Source organism: Myotis daubentonii, chromosome 2, assembly GCF_963259705.1.
Source record: "Myotis daubentonii chromosome 2, mMyoDau2.1, whole genome shotgun sequence".
Classification (NCBI taxonomy): domain Eukaryota; kingdom Metazoa; phylum Chordata; class Mammalia; order Chiroptera; family Vespertilionidae; genus Myotis; species Myotis daubentonii.
The window spans coordinates 66,545,916-66,569,307 of NC_081841.1; the positions used below are offsets into that span (position 1 = coordinate 66,545,916).

The window sequence follows — 23,392 nt, forward strand, 5'->3', positions numbered from 1 at the left end:
CAATGTTGTCTGTGTGCAGCAGGGGCTTTGTGGGTGTGACCTGGCTGTCACACAAAGTGCTGTCTGAAACTGCCCATGCTTAGTATGCCAATAGCTATGAAGCTGAGTCTGTTTAATGTGAAACAACGGTCAGTCCATGTTACTCATTTAACTGAAGGTCTAGGTATCCAAGTATGGTATTTAGACAGTATGAGAAGTTTGCTGTGGTGGTATCTAAGCTGTATTTAGACTTTTATTTGGCCTCTATCAACTTTTTGAATTGTACGGAGCATTATCAAACTCTGGCATCATTTGTGGTCTTTGTGGCATAGATTGTCTGTCAAAGGCAGCTAGTAAACTATTCCAAGTAAGTAGCTGACTTGGGTGTTTTTTGTTTTTTTATCTGATCTGGTTGTTACCTATTGTACTCAATGAAATTCTAGCATGCTGTCATAAAAGGGACATTTAGGAGAAAGAAACAGTTTTATTTAATTAAATTCAAAATCTGTTAGAAACTAAGTTCACACTGGGCATAATTAGGAATCATGAAACCCTTAAGTGGACAATAATCACATATATCATTTATTTCAGTCCCAATAACATTATAGTATTTCCTAGAAATCTGTCATTTCCCCTCCACAAATATTACATTAGTTAATTTTGGTTACACACCTTTCAATTAAATGTATTCAATGTGTTTGGGGGTAACAAAACATGTTCAGAATGAAAGTACTACAAAACTTTATTTTTATTAAATTTCTCATCTAAGCATGTCAAACTCAAAGGCTAACACGAGCCAAACAAACAAGGTTTAAGTTTATGTGGGCCGCAAAAAAAACAGCTTCAATTTTCATGGAAACATAGGTTTATTTCAATAGAGACATGCTGAATACAAAGGGCTGAAATAAATGAGTAATCATTAATGAATATTTGTTGTGGGCCACACGTTTGACATGCTTGCTCCAGTCCATTCTGAATCCTGCTGTCAGTACTATGTACAAAATTTAAAAAAGAAATATGCTGTTTTAAATTTATTGCTGGTGGTTTTCATTATATTTCAAAAAATAAAATCAATGCACTTGATTTCTTGCATTACTTAATATTTTCCAGGAATTGTTTAATCCAGGAAAGAAGAATATCCAATTCATTGATGGCTTTGTAGATTCCTCTGTTTCCAATCTGCAGATAAAGTAGAGATATAAAAGCAGAAATCTTGTCGATTTAAAAAAATACAGTATTCAAAAGCAAGGATTTGGAATACTTACCCCATAAAATGTTCTTTTCATCCTGGTAATGGGTTTCATCTCTCTAGCTGATGAAGCACAGGAAATCTAAGAAATCGACAGTAAATACAGGTAATATTGTCGAAGAGGCACTAATAGTGCTTTCATTTATTCAGAAAACACTTATTGAGTAGGTATGGTGTTCTGGGCATGGATACGCACTGGAAATTAATAATACACGGTCTCTGTCCTCACAGAGCATACAGTTTCATGGTGGAGGCAGATGATAGATAAGAAAAGAAACAAAAATTAAAGTTCACAAGTTACAATGAAGGCTGAGTTTGTAAGGCACGAGACTCTGTGAGAGGGATTTATAGGGAAGACCGACTTTCAATTGGTCAGGGAGGGCTCTTTTGAAGAATGATATTAAATTAAGATCTGAAAAATGAAAAGGAACCAGTTATTTTAGAAGCTAAAGAAAGATGGAGGTGGTTGGAGAAGATGCACAGGAGAGAATTATTCAGGCAGAGGGAAAGGTGTGCAAAGGCTCTGAGGCAGGAAAGACTAAGTGCTTTCTAGAAACTGAAAGAAAAACGCTTGGCTGGAGCAACTGAACAAGAGAGATGTGGGTAGCATGTGAGATGTGGGAGGACAAAAGAGTTTTACTTTTTGAAAAATTACCGTGGCTGTTATGCACATTGCACTGGACAATATTCAGGGGTCAATTGCCAGGAGAAAGCACTAAGAAATTAATATTAATTTCTAAATTAGGAGAAGGAGGAGGCTGATGATTTATAGCCTGGCTGGTAAAGACTGCCAGTCTCCCTTGAGGAGGTGAATTTTCAAATCCTACCTGAGCACAGGACTTCCTAGGAGATAAGGAGGAAGAAATTAACTTCACCTTCTATTCTCCCACAAATTTCCATAGAGTTAATTAGAGAAAGGGAAAGAAAAAGGTAAAAATACATAATTTATCTATTTAGTTTTTGCCCATAAAACCTTAGCTCTAGAATGGACCAAGGAGATTACAAGGCCAAGTCTTCTCAATTTATAGAAAAGAAAACCAAGCTCCAGGTGTGTAAGTCACTCACCCAAGGTATCACAAGAGTGGTGGTAAAATAGTGTCGGGGACATCAATAAAGATAACACTTAGTTAAAACTCAGGAAGTGGAAGCAGCTAAATGACAACACCTATTACAACAAATGAAACATGGCCAATGTCAACCAAAATACAAAGAGGAGAAGTGGAGAGAAGAGGCATCATTCAGGCTCCTTTCCTATCAAGAGAAAATAACTGAAATGATTTGACAGTTATATCCTGAATGCTGTTTCAGGGCTTAAAAGTGATCATGGTGTCATGACTCTGCACAGATGGGGACTCTACCTTCCGGTCAGACCTTGCTTCGAGGGAAGGGATTTGATGATGAGGCACAGAAGAACTGCAGACATGAATGTTCTGGTTAAGGTGCAGTTTATGGGATTCACAAGCACAGGATTGGACATCCCTGTGATAAGAGCCCTGAATTAAGAAGAGGACATTTCATCTCAAACCAATCCTGTGAGGCCAAGGCAAAGCATGACAGATCCAGGACAGTGGTAGCCAACGTCAGAGAATATAATCAGAAAGAATTCACTCACTCATTAAACATTCCTAAAGTGCCTACTATTTGTTGGGCCATCTGCTAGGTACTAAAGACATAATGATGAGCAAGATAGTGTTAGTAGATAAAATAGTTGTAGGTAGAAAAATTAACAAAGCGCAAGTTTACTGTTAGGAGGTAAAAACTCAGCAGTTTCCGGAGCTCTCATCTTTATCCAATTCCCCTTCAAGTGAAGACAGAAATACTAAGAAGATGGTTAGGTAAAAATAGTCAACATGTAATATGTTAGTGTTATATGTCAGGCACTAATCTGAAGGCTTTAGTTGTATGAATTCATTCAGTCCTCACAACAACCCTATGAGGTAGGTACTATTATTATTATCCTCATTTTACAGATTGGGAAACTGAAGCATGGAAGTTAATATTCTGCCTATGTTCATGCATAGTAAGGGAAAGAGCTGAGATCTGAACCCAAATATTCTGACTCCAGAGTCTTTAATTAAAGACACTATATTAAACTCAAAAAAATAAATAAACAGCATAACTTGGAAAAAATATTCCAACTAAGCCAATCTCTTGAAAACTTTCAAAATCCAGTTTCAAAGAGAGATTAGCTCAAAGACCTCTGCTCCATATTACACCAGGGAAATGTCAGAAATGGCGTTAAGAGACTAAGCTGATTGGCAGAGAAAGGTTTCAACCTGAAAATTTATTTATCCTATCTAATAAAAGAGAAACATGGTAATTAGCATACAACCGCTACCCTTCCCATTGGCTAATCAGGGCGATATGCACATTAACTGCCAGCCAAGATGGTGACAGGCAGCCAGGCAGCTTAAAGCAAACATGAGGCTTGCTTGCTTCAGTGACTCCAACGTTCCCCACCTGCCGCTGCCCGCCTCTGAGCTGCAACTCTAAGCAACTATGTTACAAAAATAGAAGCTAAACAAAACCCCAGAAACCTGCTTTAGTCGCCGGGCTTCAGCCAGCAGGATCGCAACATTGTTTCAAATACAGAAGGTAAACAAAGGTCAGAAACCTGCTTTCAGCAGCGGAGGCCTAAGAGCTGGAGCCAAGCCTCAGAGCTAAAGCTGGCCCAGAATTAAAAAAAAAAGAAAAAAAGGAGCGGTTGGGAGTTTCAGTCACCCGCCAGCCTGAAAACAGCCCTCAGCCCTCACCCAGACTGGCCAGGCACCCCAGTGGGGACCCCCACCCTGAAGGGTGTGTGACCAGATGCAAACAGCCATCATCCCCTCATCCAGGCTGGCCAGGCACCCCAGTGGGGGCCCCCACCCTGATCCAGGACACCCTTCAGGGCAAACCAGCTGGCCCCCACCCGTGCACCAGGCCTTTATCCTATATAGTAAAAGGGTAATATGCCTCCCAGCACCCGGATCAGTGTGACAGGGGGCAGCGCCCAAACCCTCTGATTGCCCTGCAGCTCTGTGTGTGACAGGGGGCGGGGCCACAACCTCCCTATTGGCCCTGCTCTGTTCATGACAGGGGAAGGCACCCCAACCCCCTGATGAGCCCTGCTCTGTGCCTGATAGGGGGGAGCTCCCCAACCCCATGATTGCCCTGCGCCTCTGTGTGTGACAGGCTGCCATGCCCCAACCCCCTGATTGGCCCTGCTCTGTGTGTGAGAGGGTAGAGCTATAACCTCCCCATCGGCCCTGCCCTGAGTGTGACAGGGTGCGGCGCCCCAACCCCCTGATTCGCCCTCCTCTGTGTGTGACAGGGGGTGGTGCCCCAACTCCCCTAACAGCCCTACTCTGTGAGTGACAGGGGGAGCTCCCCAACCCCCTGATGGGCCCTGCTCTGTGCGTGACAGGGTACGGAGCCCCAACCCCCCTGATGGGCCCTGCTCTGTGAGTGACAGGGGGCAGCGCCCCAACCCCTGATTGGCCCTGCTCTGTGCGTGACAGGGGATGGCGCCGCAACCTCCTCATTGACCCTGCCTTGAGTGTGACGGGGGCAGTGCCCCAACCCCCCAATCGACCCTACCCTGAGTGTGACTGAGGGTGGCATCGCAACCTCCCGATCTGCCCTGCTCTGGGCATGACAGGGGGTGGTGCCCCAACTCCCCAATCAGCCCTGCTTTGAGCCTGACCAGGGGCTGCACCTAGGGATTGGGCCTGCCCTCTGCCACCTGGGAGCAGGCCTAAGCCAGCAGGTCTTTATCTCCCAAGGGGCCCTAGACTGCGAGAGGGCACAGGCTGGGCTGTGGGACCCCCCTTACCCCCCGAGTGCACAAATTTTTGTGCATCGGGCCTCTAGTAATAAATAAAAGAAACCCTGTGGTGTGTGTGTGTGTGTGTGTGTGTGTGTGTGTGTGTGTGTGTGTGTGTTCTTTTCTTTGTTCATTTGCTTTTCAGATTGGAACTACAAAAGAAAATTCTAAAAATAGCAAGCCTAATTTCAGCCACATTAGTAGGTATGGAGATAATTTAAAGAAGTCTGCCCATTATCTTATAAATGAATAGTTTGATCAGATACAAGTCCTTCTAGCCTAAAATTATCTAACATAAAAGTAGTAGGCCCAACTCTTGCAATTAGAAAAAAAAAACTCAATAAAAAAGAAGAGAAGTAATACTTGCCTAATTCCAAGGCACTATATCAAAGTTCTTACATGAAAGGATTAGCCACAAAGCACAGAAGATGCAAGTTACAGGGCGCAATATCAAATACGCATATGTTAGGATCTGAAGATTTAACACTGAAAGTGGGAGACCAAAGAAGCCAACCAAATCCTCGACATTACAGAAGTTAAATATCATTCAGGCATTCCTGTGACTATATCCTCTGCCCAGAAAACTTTGATCTGCAGTGCATCCCACAGCAGGGTGGCAAGTACAAAGAGGCTTCTGACCTTGCTCCATCTAAGGCATCTGCTACCCTAAGTGGAATAAGAGAGTAGAAAATGAGAAAAACAAGGTTTGGAAATAAATAAATAAATAAATAAATAACACACTTACTAGTGCCAGTGTTGCCACTAGCGCTGTACTGGTTTATGGGATGCTTTCTGTTGCCTTGAGCTCCGTTTATTATAAATGACCCCTAGTAAAGATCTGACCCAACATTATGCCAAGTGAAATAAGTCAGAGAAAGACAAGTACCATACGATTTCACTCATATGTGGAATCTAATGAAAAAAATTTAACTAACAAACAAAATAGAACAGACTCATAAATAGAGAAGAGACTGACAGCTTTCAGAGGGAGTGGGTTGCAGGGATTGGTGAAAAAGGTGAAGGTATCAAGCAAAAAATAAATAAACTAATAAACTCAGACAACAGTGTGGTGATTACCAGAGGGAAAGGGGATGGGGGTGAGGGGAAGTAGAATAAGGTGAAAAGGGAATAAGTGGTGATGAAAGGAGACTTGACTCGAGGTGGTGAGCACACAATACAATATACAGATGATGTATTTTAGAATTGCAAACCTTAAACCTATATAATTGTATTAACCAGTGTCATCCCAATGAATTCAATAAGAAAAATTAATTTAAGAAAAAGTTCTGACCTAAAAAGTTCTAATTTTCCTGACGTAAATATGTCCACAGACATAGTAGGAGAGCCATATTTTATTGTCATGATTTCAATTGCTTTGCTTAAAAGGAGGATTTTATAAACAAATTGTTTCTTTTATTTTATATTTTAGTGTATAGTTACATTTGCTGGAAACAGGATGTGCAACAAAGGGTAAGTAGTTTTATTGTGAAAATGGCTGAATGATTTGACAAACTCAACCAAAGCAAATATGATCTAGACTAAAGGTAAATTATTAGTAAGCCTAGAATAACTAGGGACCAGATCAAAGAAGGGTGTGAAGTAGTCATAGAACAACAAACACGAGGCCTAACCATTCATCAAGTCAGTACATTTGTATTGCTAGGCATACAGTAGCATCTCCGCCCACATGGCGCTGATTTATAAAATTGCCCTACATGATGGAAATTGCCTTGGGGTTCAAGTGATGGTTCATCTATTCAGACAGTGACGCAAAATTACAATACTATGTGATAAATACTGTGGTTTTAAAAATACAACTGCTCTGGGAGACAGAAAAGATGCAACCTGACTGTGGCATCCCGGGAGGCTTCCAGAAGGAAAAAATAAGGGAGTTGCATCTTGCAGGATAACATGGAGTGGAAAGAACAGGGACAAGGGACGAGTATGCACAGGAAGCGTGATGTTTCGAGGCTGGAGAGAGCAGAGGTGATTTAAACACCCTTGAGGTCTCAGCTGAAATCTCCGGACTCAATTATCCAGGGCTTGATATCCATTAGCCCTGCTGCAGCACATCCTCCTGTGTGCTCCCTCCACAGCAGCTGCCACAACCTTGACGAGCTGAAACCAGCTGAAAGCATTTTCAAGGAGCTCTATGAAGACAGAGATACCTGCCAGTTTTTATTAAATCCCAAGCATCTGGAGTAGTATCCAGCAAATACTAGACACTCAACAAATTTTTGTTTACTAAATGAACCAATGAATGAAATGCAAGCATCAACTTACTGCTTTGGGACACTGCCGGGGTCCAACCCCAGCAGGTCCAGGGGTCCCCAAAGGTGTGGACAGAGTCGGTGAAGAAGGAATGACACGGAGGCAGCCTTCAGGTGATCATCATAGCCGGGTTCTCTTGTCAGGGTCTCTAGGTAGGTTCTGTTCAGGATCTCCAGTGAAGTTCTGGTTCGGATCTCCAGCCAGGTTCTGTAGTCATGTTCCCTCACTAGGTTCTCCAGCCAGGTTCTGTCCAGGTTCTCCAGCCAGGTTCAGTCACCAGGTTCTAGTCAGGTTCTCTTGCCAATTTCTGTAGTCAGGTTCAGTCCAGGATCTTTTGCCATGTTCTCTCCAGCGAAGTTCTTCTGTCTGTAGGTTCTGTGTAGGTTCTGTCTGTAGGTTCTCTCTTCTTAGTTCTGTCTTGTTACATCTGTATTTATACCAGTTGATTCCAATCCTATCAATCTCTATTCCAAAGGTTAGGGCGTTTCTTATCTCCATTCCAGGGAGTAAAGATTATGTAGCTTAAGCATGATTGTTCGTAGTTAAAGTGATTAATTACCCGCCTGGCACTTAGTTAAGAGGTTTTATTCCCTCCCTAACTTCAGGGGGAAATCCCTACCTGGGGAAACCACCTTTCTCAGAGACCTTGGTTAAAACACATAGTGCCAAGAAGGTGAGCAAACATATTAAGAACAGTATGCCATATATGCCAGGTCCCTTGAAACAGCAAGCATGGACTGGCTCCCGGCAGGACACTGGTTGAGTAAGTTTGAAGCATGTCTTAGGAACTTATGAACATTAGAACTGTGTTTGAAACAATTGTATGAACAAGTAATACAGTCCTTAATTGGTGTCCACAGTGTCCTCATGTATTTGAAAAATCATATAAATGTGTATTGTGTATGGTAGTTAAAGCAAAAATTAAAAATCCCTCCCCACTGAAAATTCTGAGAAAATGAAATATGGGTGTCAATGAGTGGACAGCTACACATGTACAGTCTCTCAGAGAAATAAGTGCTCACACTGTGTTCTCACAAAGAGCAACTTCCAATCCTTTCTACAAAAAGAATTTTATTATATTACTAGTGGCCCGGTACACAAAATTTGTGCCCCTGGGGGTGGGGTGGGGGCTGGGAGTTCCCTCAGCCTAGCCTGCACCCTCTCCAATCAGGGATCCCTCTCACAATCTGGGACTGCTGGGTCCTAACTGCTCACCTGCCTGCCTGCCTGATTGCCCCTAACCCCTCTGCCTGCCTGCCTGATCACCCCTATCTGCTCTCCCCTAACAGCTTGATCTCACCTTCAACTGCCCTCTCCTGCCAGCCTGGTTGCCCTCAACTGCCCTCCCCTGACAGCCTGATCTCGTCCAGTCTCTGTCTCTTTGTTTTTCTCAGCAATTCTCCAACCTCCCTGCCTCCCTGTCTCCCTCTTTCCTGGCTGGGAGGGGGTGGGGCCAGTGGGGGCAGCTCTACCCTCTGCCTGCCCTCCCTTCCATCCAGGCCTCTTCAGGCCCAGTCTGTTTTGTTTCCTCATTCTGAGAGAGGCTCTGAGAGCGAGCTGGGAGGGAGGGAAAGAAAGGGAGAAAAGGCTGTGAGCTGGTGGGCGCTGTGTGTGTCTGTGCATGTGCGGTTGTGAGTGAGTGTTTGAGTGCAGCCCTGCCTCCCCTGTCCCCACCTCTGCTGCCACAAGTCCCCACCCAGCCCCCAGAGCCTGCTGTGCATGCAGCCTGGGCATTAGGTTGAGCCTCCGATCATTGTGGATGTGACGGACCCAGGGTTTTTATATATTAGGATCTCCTATTATAGGTATATTCCATATTCTCTAACCATTTAAAGAGTGTAAAAGTATACGTAAGATCTATATTTTTTTTTACCTCCCTAGATTATAACCATCCTTTTTTGTTTCCTTTTGTTTGTTTAGGGTTTTTTGTTTGGTTTTTGTTTTATTTTTTACTTTTTTATTTATTTTAGTTAACCTTAATGGTTAAGGCAGCTCCTACTTTGGCCATGGCCTAGGTTTCCTGAAATTTTCTTTCTCCCAGAATGTCAATGATAAGGGATTAGATTAAAGATTAGACTAATTTCATTTTGTTGTATGACAGCATATAGGTTTTTCAGCAAATCTTATTAACTTTTTGAAGTTTTTTATGTGACATCACAAATATTTTCTGAGGTTCATTAAAATAACAGTTGAGGAGAGTATATAAGTATACTCCCTCTTGAAAATAGATTTTTAAAATGTTATGTCAGTTTGGCAAAAGTTGAACATTTGGACATCAACACAAAATGACTGAGACCAGACAGGTTTATAGGAAACTTAAAAAGAAAAATTTTAAATTAATATAATTAGAAGAAAGCATAACTATATTTGCAACCAAGCAAGTTTGCGTGAAAGGAGGAAAGGGTGAACAAACTTTTAGCCAGTGTCTCTCTTCAAAAGCAAGTTCATAATCAGACATTTAATTTTTAAAAAGCAAGACAGATATCCAATACCTGTGTAAACATATATCAGGAGAGTTACAAAACATTGTCCTATTTCTATATGCTCTATAACTAACAGAATCATCTGATATAAATTAGTGTCTATAATTTCACTCACCTATAGTTACCTTAGACTCTGTAAAAAAGAAGAATCTCATCCTTCATGTCGGTATCTAAGGACCTGGAGGTTCTTGTGCTAAGTGAGATAAGCCAGTCAGAGAAAGGCAGATACCATATGATCTCATTAATATGTGAAATCTAATGAGCAAAATGAACTGATGAACAAAATAGAACCAGAGGCATGCCTACATGGAACAAACTAAGAGATGTCAGAGAACAGGGTGGGAGGGACTGGATAAAAGAAGATGAAGAGATTAGTCAAAGAACATATATGCATAGCTCATGGTAACAGACAAAAGTGTGTGTGTGTGTGTGTGTGTGTGTGTGTGTGTGTGTGTGTGTGTGTGATGGGGGCTGGGTGGAAGTAGGCAAAGGGGTGGGGGTAGAAGTGGAGGACATCTGTAATAGTGTCAACAATTAAAAAAATAAAATTAAAATAAAATATAGTTGAGCACCATAAAAAGAAAAAATATATATATTTATCAAGGTTAAAACCAATTTACTTGATCTATTTATCTTTAAACCAAAGTGCTACTATAAGTTATACACATAATGCAAGTAAACACTAACAATAGATACTAGAAAGGTATTTGATTGTTTAGGAGAATTACTCTTTTGGAAATTTTTGAGAAAATGTAATTATAAGAAAATTAGTGTTCTGTGTATGGAAAGCAGTAAGGAAAGACACTAACAATTTTACAGAACTATTAAATGCTAGGCACTTTGATATATTATCTCATTTATTTCTTCCAACAATACAAGATGAGATTATTGCTATCCTTGAAGACAGGATTTGGACTTTGCAATTAATGAAAGAATAAAGTAGGGTTGGTCTCACTTCCTACATTTAGCTTTATCAGATCAACCAATTGCAATTAAAAAATATTTGAAATTACAAGGATAAATAATTAGCAATGCTTCACAAGTTGGTAAGTTAGTTGCAATTAATGCTAAAAATTACTTATCAAACACACTCCAAGAAATAGAGATACAAATATTCTATTTGCTAAGACTTATCAGACTTTAAGTTAATTACACACAATATAAAGATGTGCATCTCTCTAATTACCAATTACTATTCAGGCTCTCAAAATGCTAATTAAAGTAGATGATAAAATCTTGAAAACTAATGGAATTTTTTTTCAGTTTCAACTTTGATTGTTAGCAGTTAGGCAAATTATTTTGTGAATTCAATTAAGCAACTATCAAATTCCATTTCAAGTCAGAGTATTTCAGTTCTATAAAAACCTTTAAAATGTCTTCTTACATACGCATAGGTCAACTTCTCAAATACCATTTAGCTAAATACCATGGCTAGCAAAGATAATGAAAATAAAGGTATTTTATGTTACCCATAATTAATTTTCTTTTAATAACTATCTAAATTATTCAGATCAGATTAAGTAAAAATATAACATTTTAATAGGTGCTACAAAATCTTCAGAATGTTACCAGAAACACTGAGATGACGTTCAAATACAATGGAGATTTCAGACCTTGAGGTCTCTCAGGATAATCATCAAGGTGCTATATCTTTTTTAAAATATATATTTTTTTATTGAGTTCAGAGAGAAAGGGAGAGGGAGAGAGAGATAGAAATATCAATGATGAGAGAGAATCATTGATCATCTTCTTCCTGCATGCTCCACCCTGGGGATCAAGCCTGCAACCCAGACATATGCTCTGACCAGGAATTGAATCATGACCTCCTGGTTCAGAGGTTGACACTCAACCACTGAGCAACACCGGCCAGGCTATGGTACCATATCTTTTTATTTTCTTTTTTTGGTACTATATCTTAAGAGTAGTTAAAGAAGATTTCAGTCTTAGTAGACTTGCAAAGAAACCCAAAAGGGAGAAAACTAAGATGGCAGCATAGGTAAACAACGGGAAATTGCTGCCTCCCACAACAACTTCAAAAATACAACGAAAAGACAAAACGGACATCATCCAGAACTACAGGAAGGCTGGCTGAGTGGAAATTCTACAACTAGAAGAAAAGAGAAAAGCACATTGAGACTCAGAGGAGCTGCGGAAGTAAAGTGCAAAGGTACTGAGACTCGAGCGCACGTGTGCGGAAAAGGGCTGGTGCCTGAGGACGCAGCTGTCTTTTTGAATCAGAAGGGAGTCACAAGCTCCTGACTGCTCTGAACTCCAGTTCCAGGAAGTCTCTGGGGACCCAGGACTCATACGGGGAGAAACTGGACTGTCTGGCAGCAGGCAGAACTCTGAACTTGAGGGCGGCTTTCGCTCAGAGGTGCTTGCAGCATTTAAATTACCAGGACACTGAGAAGCGCGGCCCCTTAGGGCAGGGCTGAGGACCAGCCATAGCTGCTTGCTCCGCCCTTTGATTCCCTGAGACCCCTCCCCACCCAGGCTGTGGCAGAGGCTTTTGCATATGAATGCCCTGGCCCTTTGCAACCTGAAAATTACCTAACAAATTGCAGCTGGGCCAGACAGACCCAGAACTTCCAAGAGAAGGCCCAAGGCCCCACAGCAGCTTACATTTCTTCACAGCTGGGCCTCATCAGGGCACCTCCAAACTCCAAAAAGGAAGGGGAATCTGCAGTTCTCTTCATAGCTCCTGCTGGGTAACCTCAGGCAGAGGCTAAGTTAGCACCTCCTTAGATCCAAGAGCCAGAGTACCCAGTGGTCAGAGGGGGACCATCCAGACTACAACTCCTCAGATCCATAAGGGACACACTCAGGGCACAGACTCAGTGAGCACCAAAGCCCCACTGAAGCAAGTCTTGCCCCAGAAGGGTGTCTCCAGCACAGAAGTTCTCCCACTGCAGACACAGCTGATTCTCACTGCCAACTGGCCTGGAGGTCAATTCCTCCCAGTGATCCTACAACAATCAAGGCATAACTACAACAAGACTGTGCACAAAGCCCACAAGGGGGTGCACCAAGAGTGTCCACCTCAGTGTCAACTGGGGAGGCTGAGCCACTGGGCCCTACAGGACACCTAGCACACAAAACCACTCTATCAACACAGGGAAGCATAAAAAATGCGGAGACAAAGAAACAGGTCACAAATGACAGAAATGGAGGAAAGCAAATGACTGGATATAGAGTTCAAAACCACGTTTATAAGGTTTTTCAAGAATTTTATGGAAACCGCCAATAAATTTAGTGAGACCCTGGAGGATATGAAAAAAGACCAACTAGAAATTAAGCATACACTGATTGAAATAAAGAATAATATACAGAGATCCAACAGCAGACAAGAGGATCCCAAGAATCGAGTCAAAGATTTGAAATACAAAGAATCAAAAAATACCCAACCGAAAAAGAAAAAAGATTCCAAAAATATGAAGATAGTGTAAGGAGCCTCTGGGACAACTTCAAGCATACCAACATCCGAATTATAGGGGTACCAGAAGAAGAGAGAGGGCAAGATATTGAAAACCTATTTGAAGAAATAATGACAGAAAACTTCCCCTACCTGGTCAAAGAAATAGACTTACAAGTCCAGGAAGCACAGAGAACCCCAAACAAAAGGAATCCAAAGAGGACCACACCAAGACACATCATAATTAAAATGCCAAGAGCAAAAGACAAAGAGAGAATCTTAAAAGCAGCAAGAGAAAGACAGTCAGTTACCTACAAGGAAGTACCCATACGACTGTCAGCTGATTTCTCAACAGAAACCATGCAGGCCAGAAGAGAGTGGCAAGAAATATTCAAAGTGATGAATGCCAAGAACCTACAACCAAGATTACTTTATCCAGCAAAGCTATCATTCAGAATAGAAGGTCAGATAAAGAGCTTCCCAGATAAGAAAAAGCTAAAGGAGTTTATCACCACCAAACCAGTATTATATGAAATGCTGAAAGGTATTCTTTAAGAAGAGGAAGAAGAAAAAGGAACTCTTACCATTTGCCACAGCATGGATGGAACTGGAGAGCGGAAAAATACCACATGATCTCACTCATTTGTGGAATATAATGAACAACATAAACTGATGAACAAGGACTAATCCAGAGACAGAAAGGCATTGATTGGACTATAGGCCTTGGAATGAAGGTAGGGGAGGGTGGGGGTAAGGGGGAAAGATCAACCAAAGGACTTATATGCAAGCATATAGGCCTAACCAATGGACACGGACAACGGGGGTGCGGGGGGAGTGAGGGCATGAGCGGTGGGGGGGGGGGGGGCAACGTGGGGATAAGGACACATATGTAATATCTTAACCAATAAAAAAATATATTTAAAAAATTTTTTCATTGCAACCACATTACCATTAGGAGCTGTTCTACCAATTTACAGACCATATTGTATAATGGTTAAAAGTGTTGACTTGGAAGTCACTAACTGTGGGACCTTGGTATAAGTCACGAAACCATGGCCTTCAGTTCAACTGTAAAATTCAACTGACAATATAGTACGTACCCACAGGGCTATTGTGAGGATTAAATGAGTTAATATATATAAAGCACTGAGAAGAGCTCTTGGCACATTGCAAGAAGCATAAAGGGGCACCAAACCTTTGCTGGCACTGAGATTCTTTGGGCATGTGGTTACTGCTGTTAACTGAAGGGTGAAAAATGCTATTGATTTGTTTTCATTTGCATTTTCCCAATTATCAGTAAAACTGAACATTTTTCTATATAAAAAAAAAAGAAACCCAAAAGGCAGGATGCTTATAAAAATTAGAAAGTCTTCTCAAAAATAAAAAAATAATTTAAGTCCATGAGTTAATAATGAAATGAAGAGAAAATAACAACTCGTTGACAAGCTTGAAAGAATGTTAGAAAATTAATTCCTTATATTGAAATCTGGTAAATAAAGAAAAATATTTAAGTATTTTTCTTCCTTTCTTACATGATAAGTTCCTCAGGACAGTCAAATAGTTAGTAATAGTTATGTTCTGTTTAATGTACATCCCTGGTAATAAATAAAGCATAATAGAATTCTTAAATGTCATTTTGCAATGCCTTATGAATATATCTAGACAATAATTACCAATGACAGCAAAAGTGATAAAAATGGATGCCACATATTATGTGCCTCTTAATGAAAGTACACAACACTACATATGAACTAATCTAGCCAAAACATCAAACCTGAACCTGATCAAGTCTCTATATGTAATTACTAATGTATGGGAAATAAAGAAAAGAATATATTAAATTAGTTTATGAAAATGCAATCAGCAAAATATAGACTATGAAAACCTCTTTAAACAAGTGACTAAATTTATTTAACAAATTAATTGCAAGAAGGAGAAAGAAGAGAGGGAAAATAAACAACAGATTCAAAAAGTTGCTCATTTTGCAAATCAGCTATTCAGCAAATTGACTCAGAGCAGGTATATAAAATATTCTGAAAATATTTTATGAAAGAAGAGAAAGGTGAGAGGAAGGAAGAAGAAAAAATGAAAAAAAGAAGGGAACAAAACCCTTGATTTCAGCCACTCCATGGTTACACATCTATCCTAATATATAAAATCCCTGGGTCGTAACGACCAGTAACAACAGAGGCTCGACCAACCAGAAGTCAGTCCTGAAGTTAGCACTGACTGCTGAGGGGGGTGCAAATCAGGCCAGAGAGAGGCCTGAAGAGAGAAGCAGGGAATGATCCGTTGCCTCTGTGGCAGCTTTTGATCAGCACTTGCTTCTCTCTTTCTCTCCCAGTCTGGCCAGCAGCCAAGCCTCCATTTCTCTCCAGGCCTTCACCAGGGCTGCTGAACAGCCTTGCCTTTCTGATCAGGCCCCATTGATAGGCCCAGAGATGCTGACTGGCATAGGAACCGACCAATCAGAACCAAATCTGGGTGGTGTGGGGAGCCAATAGCTGCCTAGGAGGCGGAGCTCTTGACACTGAATGTCATAGAAACCGACCAATCAGAACCAAATTAGCCAGCAGAGGAGGGCAGTTGGGGGCAAGATCAGGCCAGCAGGGGAGGGCCATTGGGGGCGAGATCAGACCAGCAGGGGAGGGCAGTTAGGGGTGATAAGGCAGGCAGGCAGAGGCAGTTAAGGTTGATCAGGCAGGCAGGCAGGTGAGCAGTTAGGAGCCAGCGGTCCCAGATTGCAAGAAGGATGTCCAACTGCCTGTTTAGGCCCTATCCCACAGAGATCAGGCCTAAACTGGCAGTCAGGCATCCCCCAAGAGGTCCCCAATTGGAGTGGGTGCAAGCTGAGGGAACCCCCCTGCCCATGAATGATTTCATGCACCAGGCCTCTAGTATATATATAAAAGCCTAAGCAACCAAACAACCACATGACCGAATGACCAGTCACTATGATGTGCACTGACCACTAGGGAGCAGACACTCAGTGCAAGAGCTGCCTCCTAGTGGTCAGTGCGCTTCCACAGCCAACCTCCCAGGGCCAGCCAACATCCCACACCCCCTCCCCCCATCAGCTAATCTCCTGTGGCCCCTCCTCCCAACTGGCCAACCTCCCACAGCCTCTATTGGCCCTGATCACCAGCCAGGCCGAGGGACCCCAGCAGTGTACGAATTCATGCACTGGGCCTCTAGTCAAGTATAAATCTATAAACCCTCAAAATGTGGATAATTGTTTCCTTGCCTTCATCACATCGTAGTAAGTGGCACAATGTTACCTGGGAAAGAACAAGTAAGAAGGGGGAAACGGGACTATTTATTTGCCATAGACATTTTAATTTTATATCTGAATTTTGAACTAAGAAAGCTAAAGCCTAAAATGTTCAATGGTTGGTTCATGATAATAATGTTAAAAGAGTTGTACCCTTCTCTATAGCCAGTAACCTTAAAGCTCCATGTCAGCTGCATAATGGAAAGAGATATTGAGCATCTCCAGCTGACAACATGTGATCCACTATCTAATTCCTGATTGTACTAGACTTTGTTTTCAAGTGTTTTCTCTGGTGAAACAAAACAGCCCCCATGAAGGATAACTCAGATATAACCCAAGATAATGATATTTGGTAATGTAATACATGAGTGTTCCATCACTGAAATTGTAGTATTTCCCCAATACAAACGCTCCTAAAAATATCAAGGAATTTACTGTCAATTTTAAAGGAGTAATTTAGTACTTTGCTCTTAACAAGTGAAAAATTCCACCTAGCTCAACATATAATCAACTAATTCATCCAGAGTCAAATTCCATCTGGCAAAATAGGGCAGATTATGATATTTTAAAACATTATCAGGACTAAAATATCCTTGCATCTTTAGCAGAGTAATTGTTTTTTACCAATCCTGGATGATTATTTAAAAATGTCAATAAATGCTCAGTAAATATTGATGATGGGGCGGGGGGAGTGTTAAGAGAAATAAAACAATCACATAGAACCAGCACATTTTAAATCATCATTACAAGGTAACAGTTTATAAAGAGTTGTAGTAATTCTTACTATTATTTCAATGTATTATGATACAAAATAAATACTTGTTGGATTCTCTAAGTTACATAAACCAATTTATGTCATATATCTTGCTTTTTTTTTTGTTATTTCCAGGTTTGGGAGGGGGGCATTTTCAAAAGAACACATACCAATGATTTATGGTTGACATAAACTCAAACCCAAGTACTCACATTAAGCAAGTGGATTATGTGCCAAAATTCTGCATGTAAGTCAATTGTTTTGAACTCAGACAACATTTAATCCTGGAAACAACACCATAAATGCAGTGTTGGTTGAAAAAAGATCAACACCTCCAGCTCCTATTTAGACTATAGCATCACACTAACCTAAGCATTAGTTCAGAGTGCTGGGTCCCAGAAACGAAGGTTGGGCCATTTTCTTCTGTTTCTGGATTATGGGAAAACCCTGGGACCAGCTTTGAAATATGCTGAGGTTCCGCAGAAATAAAACCCACAGAACTCAAGGTTCCTCTCAAAGTCCCTCCTTGACACTTTCCCTGCTCCATTTAGACATGCAGATTTCTACTCTGAATCCCCAGAGCTTGACTAGTACTGTTACTATGGTGCTTTTTCTTTCTCCCTCTTGTTATAAATGTTTGTATAGTGATCATGCTCTCCTTTCCCCACTAGGATCCTTCCACCAACACACACACACACACACACACACACACACACACACACACTGCAAAACTCCTAAAGTGAAAGGTTTGTGTTTTAACTAATTTTTCCCATAAAAACTTGATAGCAAGGACAACTGGACAAATACAGCAAGTGTAATTACTTTCTATATTGGCTGTTTATATATTGACTATATTTAGTGCCCATTTTTTATTAATATCACATTTAGGTTAATGTTGCCTACCTACTTTATATTTTATAACTTCTCCCTGCTTAAAACCTGCCCCAATAACTAATTTAGAATTCCACCAAGATCAGATGTTGAGTAAATTTATATTACACTGATACCAGCTTCTGTTGAAAAAAAAAAAAAAAATGTGGTTGCCCAAAAGATTAAACACAAGGCAAGTACCTATTTCTTAAAGTAAAAGTCTGAGAAGGCTTTCCAAAGCGCAGGCTAATCCTCTGACTTTCTTTTTCAGTTTCCTGGAGGTGGCAGATACACCCCAGGGCATAAAGTCCAGAGCGGGTGAGACAAATTAACTAAAGCTAACAATGGTTGGCTACAGGTGGGAGAATGTAAGAAGTAAATGAGTTAGATGGCTCTTGGGGAGGTTGATTGGGTGTTGTATTGCCATTTGGCCATAAGGGGGAGCCAGCCACTTAGGTAAGCGGCCACAACCCGCCAAAAGTGCCAAGCTGAGCTGCGGTGGCCCGAAGTCCCTGAAAGGGCATCTCCATTGACAGACTGAGGTCCCTTTAGGAAACACTTCAAAAACAAATCAAGGGGAAAAAATCAAGGAAAACCAGCGTTCCTAGACAGTTCTGTGTTTTCTAAGTTTTTCAGCTTGGTTTGGGTTATAACTATCATTATCTGTTTTCTAGCTATTTGAGCCAAGGAGACTGAATTAATGGTAAAAACAGACAGGCTTGAGGAGGTGGGGGCGGCGGGGGGGGGGGGAGGGGGGTAAGGGGAGATCTTCCAGATATTCAGATAACACTGTATTGTATCGGGCAAGGATTTCTTCTAGCGCCTCACTATCATTAACAAACTTCATTTAGAATGACATTGAATTAAATCGGATGGCTAATGCAAACGATAGCACCTACACAGAGGAACCGAGGTTCTCTAGCAAAAAAGAAAAACAGAAGATACTAAAAAAAAAAAAAAAAAAAAAAAAAAAAAAGCTGAAGAGGATGCCTGTTTCCAGATACTGACATGGGAACAGTGTGCTGGTCCTTTGAATAACCCCACTCGAGCCTACAGTCACGGCCATGGGTCTCTATTTCCCCCAGTAGCGGGTGCTGCAGTGGATTATTCTCCCCCTCTTCAAGTCTTTTAGTGGTAAAAACTCTCTTTCTTGGGAGAAAAATCATCTAATTAGGGAAGCTAAAAGAAATATGAAATTATATAATAATTTTACCTAAATTTAAGAACCTATACTAGTCACTGCCTTGATAAGAGTTTATAGATTAGCCTTAACCAGTTTGACTCAGTGGATAGAGCATCGGCCTGAGGACTGAAGGGTCCCAGGTTCGATTCTGGTCAAGGGCATGTACCTTGATTGCAGACACATCCCCAGTAGGGGGTGTGCAGGAGACAGCTGATCAATGTTTCTCTCTCATCGATGTTCCTAACTCTCTATCCCTCTTCTTCTCCCTTCCTCTCTGTAAAAATCAATAAAATATGTTTTTTTAAAAAAGAGTTTATAGATTAAATATAGAATAAACGAAAGATGAGTGACGGCTTTTCCATGATTTCAGGGAAAGGAACTGGCCCAGAGCAATCTCTCTGTCTTCTAAAAAGAGGTACCAGTTTGCAATTTTAATCATTATTGTTATCTTAGTGAAATGACAAAGTTTATTTAAAAATCATGCAGCCCAAGCCCCAAACAAGGACATGACTTAAACACAAACTAACCAAAGAAAAGTGAACATAGATTCATTGAATTTTTTTTACCTAATGACCAGCTCACCCTCACAAAATGCCTTTGTATGATGTGCTATAATTTGGATTCCTGACCCTTTCACGAACCACGAGACAAAGATATCCTAACTCTTGAAAAATAAAAATCTACCTCCAACCGCCCAGCATTTAGGTCTCAGTAACCATCTTGCCCAAGAGCAGAGGGCTCGTTTCCACCTGCCATCCCAAGGGCTGCAGCCATCATCACCCCCCACCCACCCCCCCCCCCCGCCCTTCACACCACCTGCAAGGCACAGCCGCAGGAGGCACGCTCAGAACCCAGTCCTGGAAAATACTCCACACTCCCCACAGAGGCAAGGCAACTAATATTGTGCGGATACCTTAATATTGTGGTTTTTTTTGTTTTTTTTCTACACTGGTCTTTATAACTGTGGATGTTTTTATAGAAATGTCGTCACTTTTATCTTCTTAATTAATTCCCCATTGCTTAAGGCAGCGGTTCTCAACCTGTGGGTCCCGACCCCTTTGGGAGTCCAACGAGCCTTTCACAGGGGTCGCCTAAGACCATCGGAAAACACATATATAATTACATATTGTTTTTGTGATTAATCACCATGCTTTAATTATGTTCAATTTGTAACAATGAAATTGGGGGTCACCACAACATGAGGGACTGTATTAAAGGGTCTCGGCATTAGGAAGTTTGAGAACAACTGGCTTAAGGTGACAGAGATCATACACCGCATCAAATAATTTAGATCCCAAAGAAGACATATCACACCTTTATCTGGTTTTGATTGAGACCATGCCTTTAAAAAGATATAACTAAAAAAACTTAAGTAAATAAACAAGAAAATGGCAGCCTAGAAGTTCTCAGCAATATGGGAAAGAAAAAAGAAAGTAGCTTAGAATAGCGTTGGGCACATAGTTGGTACTTAAGAACTATAAAATGAATGAATGAACTACTTGGGAGTCATAAAGAGGGAATGATTAAAAATTAAATAAATACAAGGGTGGGATAAAGTAGGTTCACAGTTGTGAGTACACAAAACACATGGTCTATTATCATTTATTAATTCTTTTCCATATGACCAACTGTCAACCTGCTTTTGACCACCCCTGTATTTGAGTAGCATTCCATGTTATTTTAGCTTGCTTCAATACGTTTTGCATGCCATTCCTTGAGCTATACTAAACAGTGGCGCTCTGAGTTATGCATGGTTACTTGACCCTGTTTCCCTAGTAATGAACTCTCCATGTGGATGACAAGCCAACACTTAGAAAGGCCCTTTCACTCACCCTTTGATGTGGAGACAGCTTCACACATGCTGTTTTCTAGGTAGGGTTGTAGGGTCAAACTCACCACGTTTGTTGTGCATACTTACACAGCGGCTCAATTTCTGCCTAAGGCTGTGAAATTCTTCCACAAACTGTATTTCCTTGCGAACTTGGAGTTGACCAAAAACATCATCCATGAAGAAGGAGAGAAGCTGTTCTTGGAATCTGCAGTTTTTCTACAAACAAGATATAAGAAATTGCATAAGGTAAACCGTGCATCGCTTTTGTAAAATGTCACTGAAACATCCCCCTGATTATTACTTAATGACCACCTGGGAAAATTCAAATGGAGGGGGAAAAACATCGAACAATTAGAAACCTGGGGGAGAAGAAAGGCCCTCTGGCTTACCATAAATAGCTTTTTTGATTTCTTTTTCAATAATCGTATATTTTTTATGCTGTCTTCCTACAATAAAACAGAGAGAAGTAAGTTTTATCCAGAATTATAAATGCCCTCTACGTCATCATTGTAAGCAGAGCCTAGTACTTACTGGAATTGTTGCTTTGAGCCTTGCTGTCTTGACATAGAGCATGTCAACAGCTTGGGACAGTGTTCCTCTTGGGTAACAGCTCTTGGCGAAGGAAGATTGCTTGTGCTTGGCAATAGCAAGAGATAGAGTGGCAAACAGCAACCCAGACGTCAAAATGCAATTCCCCTGCATTTCCCTCCACCTCACCCGGCCTGTGTCACTCACAGCAGCCAGAGAGTTGCTTGTGTTCACAGATGAGAGGATAACCTACTTACTTTAACCCTCAAGGCTGCCTCTCCAATGAGATGCTGTGAAAGATAGCATACAGTTTATATAGAGGAAAATCACTTAGGCTGGTTTTTTTTTTTAAGAGTGCTTCATAATCAAAAAACGTTGACCACACCATCTGTGACATTAAGCAAAAGCTCCAATTTACTGGTAAGATTGGGGCCTCAGCCCCCTACCCCACAAAAAAAGTCAAAACTTGAGTTGCATATCACAACAGATGTCATTATTTTTAAAAGTCATGCCATGCCAATGTGAAAGCCTGATTTCCAGGAGGTGTGTGAATTCTTTTAATTCCCAAGTGAAAAGAAAATCGCCTTTTCTAAGGAGTATCCCGGGAAAACTGAACAGCAGAGTAGAATGGGAAGCCGGGGAAACATGCTCGTGATGGCATATGGAGTTCTATTTATCCCTGCCCACACCTTTTCCCGGGCTCCTCTTCCCCCAAAGCCATCATTCTGCAGCCAGCATCAAAATCCAGGAGAGAAGTTTTCCAACTTTTCTCAAGAATTTTTCCAGCTCAGAAACTATAAGGCCCCTAATATATTCAAGATTTATTTGGAACTGAACCTGGGATTAAGGCCCACAATTTTTAACGTTTTTTATTATCTCTAGCCAAGTTGACTACACAAACTTTTCTCCTAACTCTAGACTTCCAGTAGAATGTGAATTCTTATGGAAAGACCCTGTCTTTTTATCTTTGAATCCTCAGTACCTATCATGGTGCCTCATTGAAAGAAGTACATCTAATATTAGTTGAGTAACCACTTTCCTTTCCACATCATGAGATACTACTATAACTGCTTAATTTAAATAAATTGATTCCATCAGAAACTTCTATCAAGGATCTGCCAACCCTAGCTGGTTTGGCTCAGTGGATAAAGCATCAGCTTGCGGACTGAAGGGCCCTGGGTTCGATTCCAGTCAAGGGCACCTACCTTGGTTACAGGCTCCTCCCTGGCCCAGGGCCCTGGTCGAGGGTATGCAGGAGGCAACCAATCGATGTGTTTCTTTCTGTGGGGGACCCTATTCAGAGTACGCCAGATAATCGAGGCCACTCTGAGTGTGGGAATCTTAATCAGGATGTCCAAAGTCTATACACAGGTACAAGAGCATGGACACAGTCATCTGTATGTACCCTGCGCAAGCGTGCCCTTCTATAACCCAAAAGGTCACCATTTGGTGAGAAGCCTCTTTTGTCTAAGTAGTATAAAGTTGTTACTGACCAGCCAGTATGGGGCTGTATTCTGGGGAAGATGTATTACAGCTGTGGACACAGAGGTTGCTACTGCTTTGTGGGAAAGGTGTATTGTTACCTAGCCGGTGTGCAGCTATTGTATGGGACTTTGCTTTGAAGAACTGCTTTGTCTAGTGGTTCCTTGTTAGCAATGGCTACATGGCCACTGGCTCCTACAATGAAGATTCTCTTTTATACCCACAATATATCATGGCTTCTGCATCGAATACCTGACAGTTGGTGTAGTGGAGC

At 41.3% G+C, this 23,392-nt stretch overlaps 1 protein-coding gene across 1 annotated transcript; it reads right to left on the reverse strand.

Moving 5' to 3' along the window:
- Positions 1-815: 815 nt before the first annotated feature.
- IL26 (interleukin 26) lies at positions 816-21,810 on the reverse strand. Its single transcript, XM_059681025.1, has 5 exons — positions 21,640-21,810; positions 21,498-21,554; positions 21,196-21,324; positions 1,245-1,310; positions 816-1,158 (listed from the first exon to the last, which is right to left on the reverse strand). The coding sequence occupies exons 1-5, from the start codon at positions 21,808-21,810 to the stop codon at positions 1,072-1,074; spliced, it is 510 nt and encodes a 169-aa protein (XP_059537008.1). The 3' UTR covers positions 816-1,071.
- Between the last annotated feature and the right edge of the window lie 1,582 nt (positions 21,811-23,392).

Bases quoted from the DNA above. Each gene is read 5' to 3' on its own strand.
- IL26 (XM_059681025.1), bottom strand. From the start codon at position 21,810: ATGCAGGGGAATTGCATTTTGACGTCTGGGTTGCTGTTTGCCACTCTA. The intron at 1,311-21,195 runs GTAAGTATGCAC...TCGATTTCTTAG, and splicing joins GGCAGAAATTGAGCCGCTGT to ATTTCCTGTGCTTCATCAGC. The intron at 1,159-1,244 runs GTAAGTATTCCA...CTTTATCTGCAG, and splicing joins TGAAAAGAACATTTTATGGG to ATTGGAAACAGAGGAATCTA.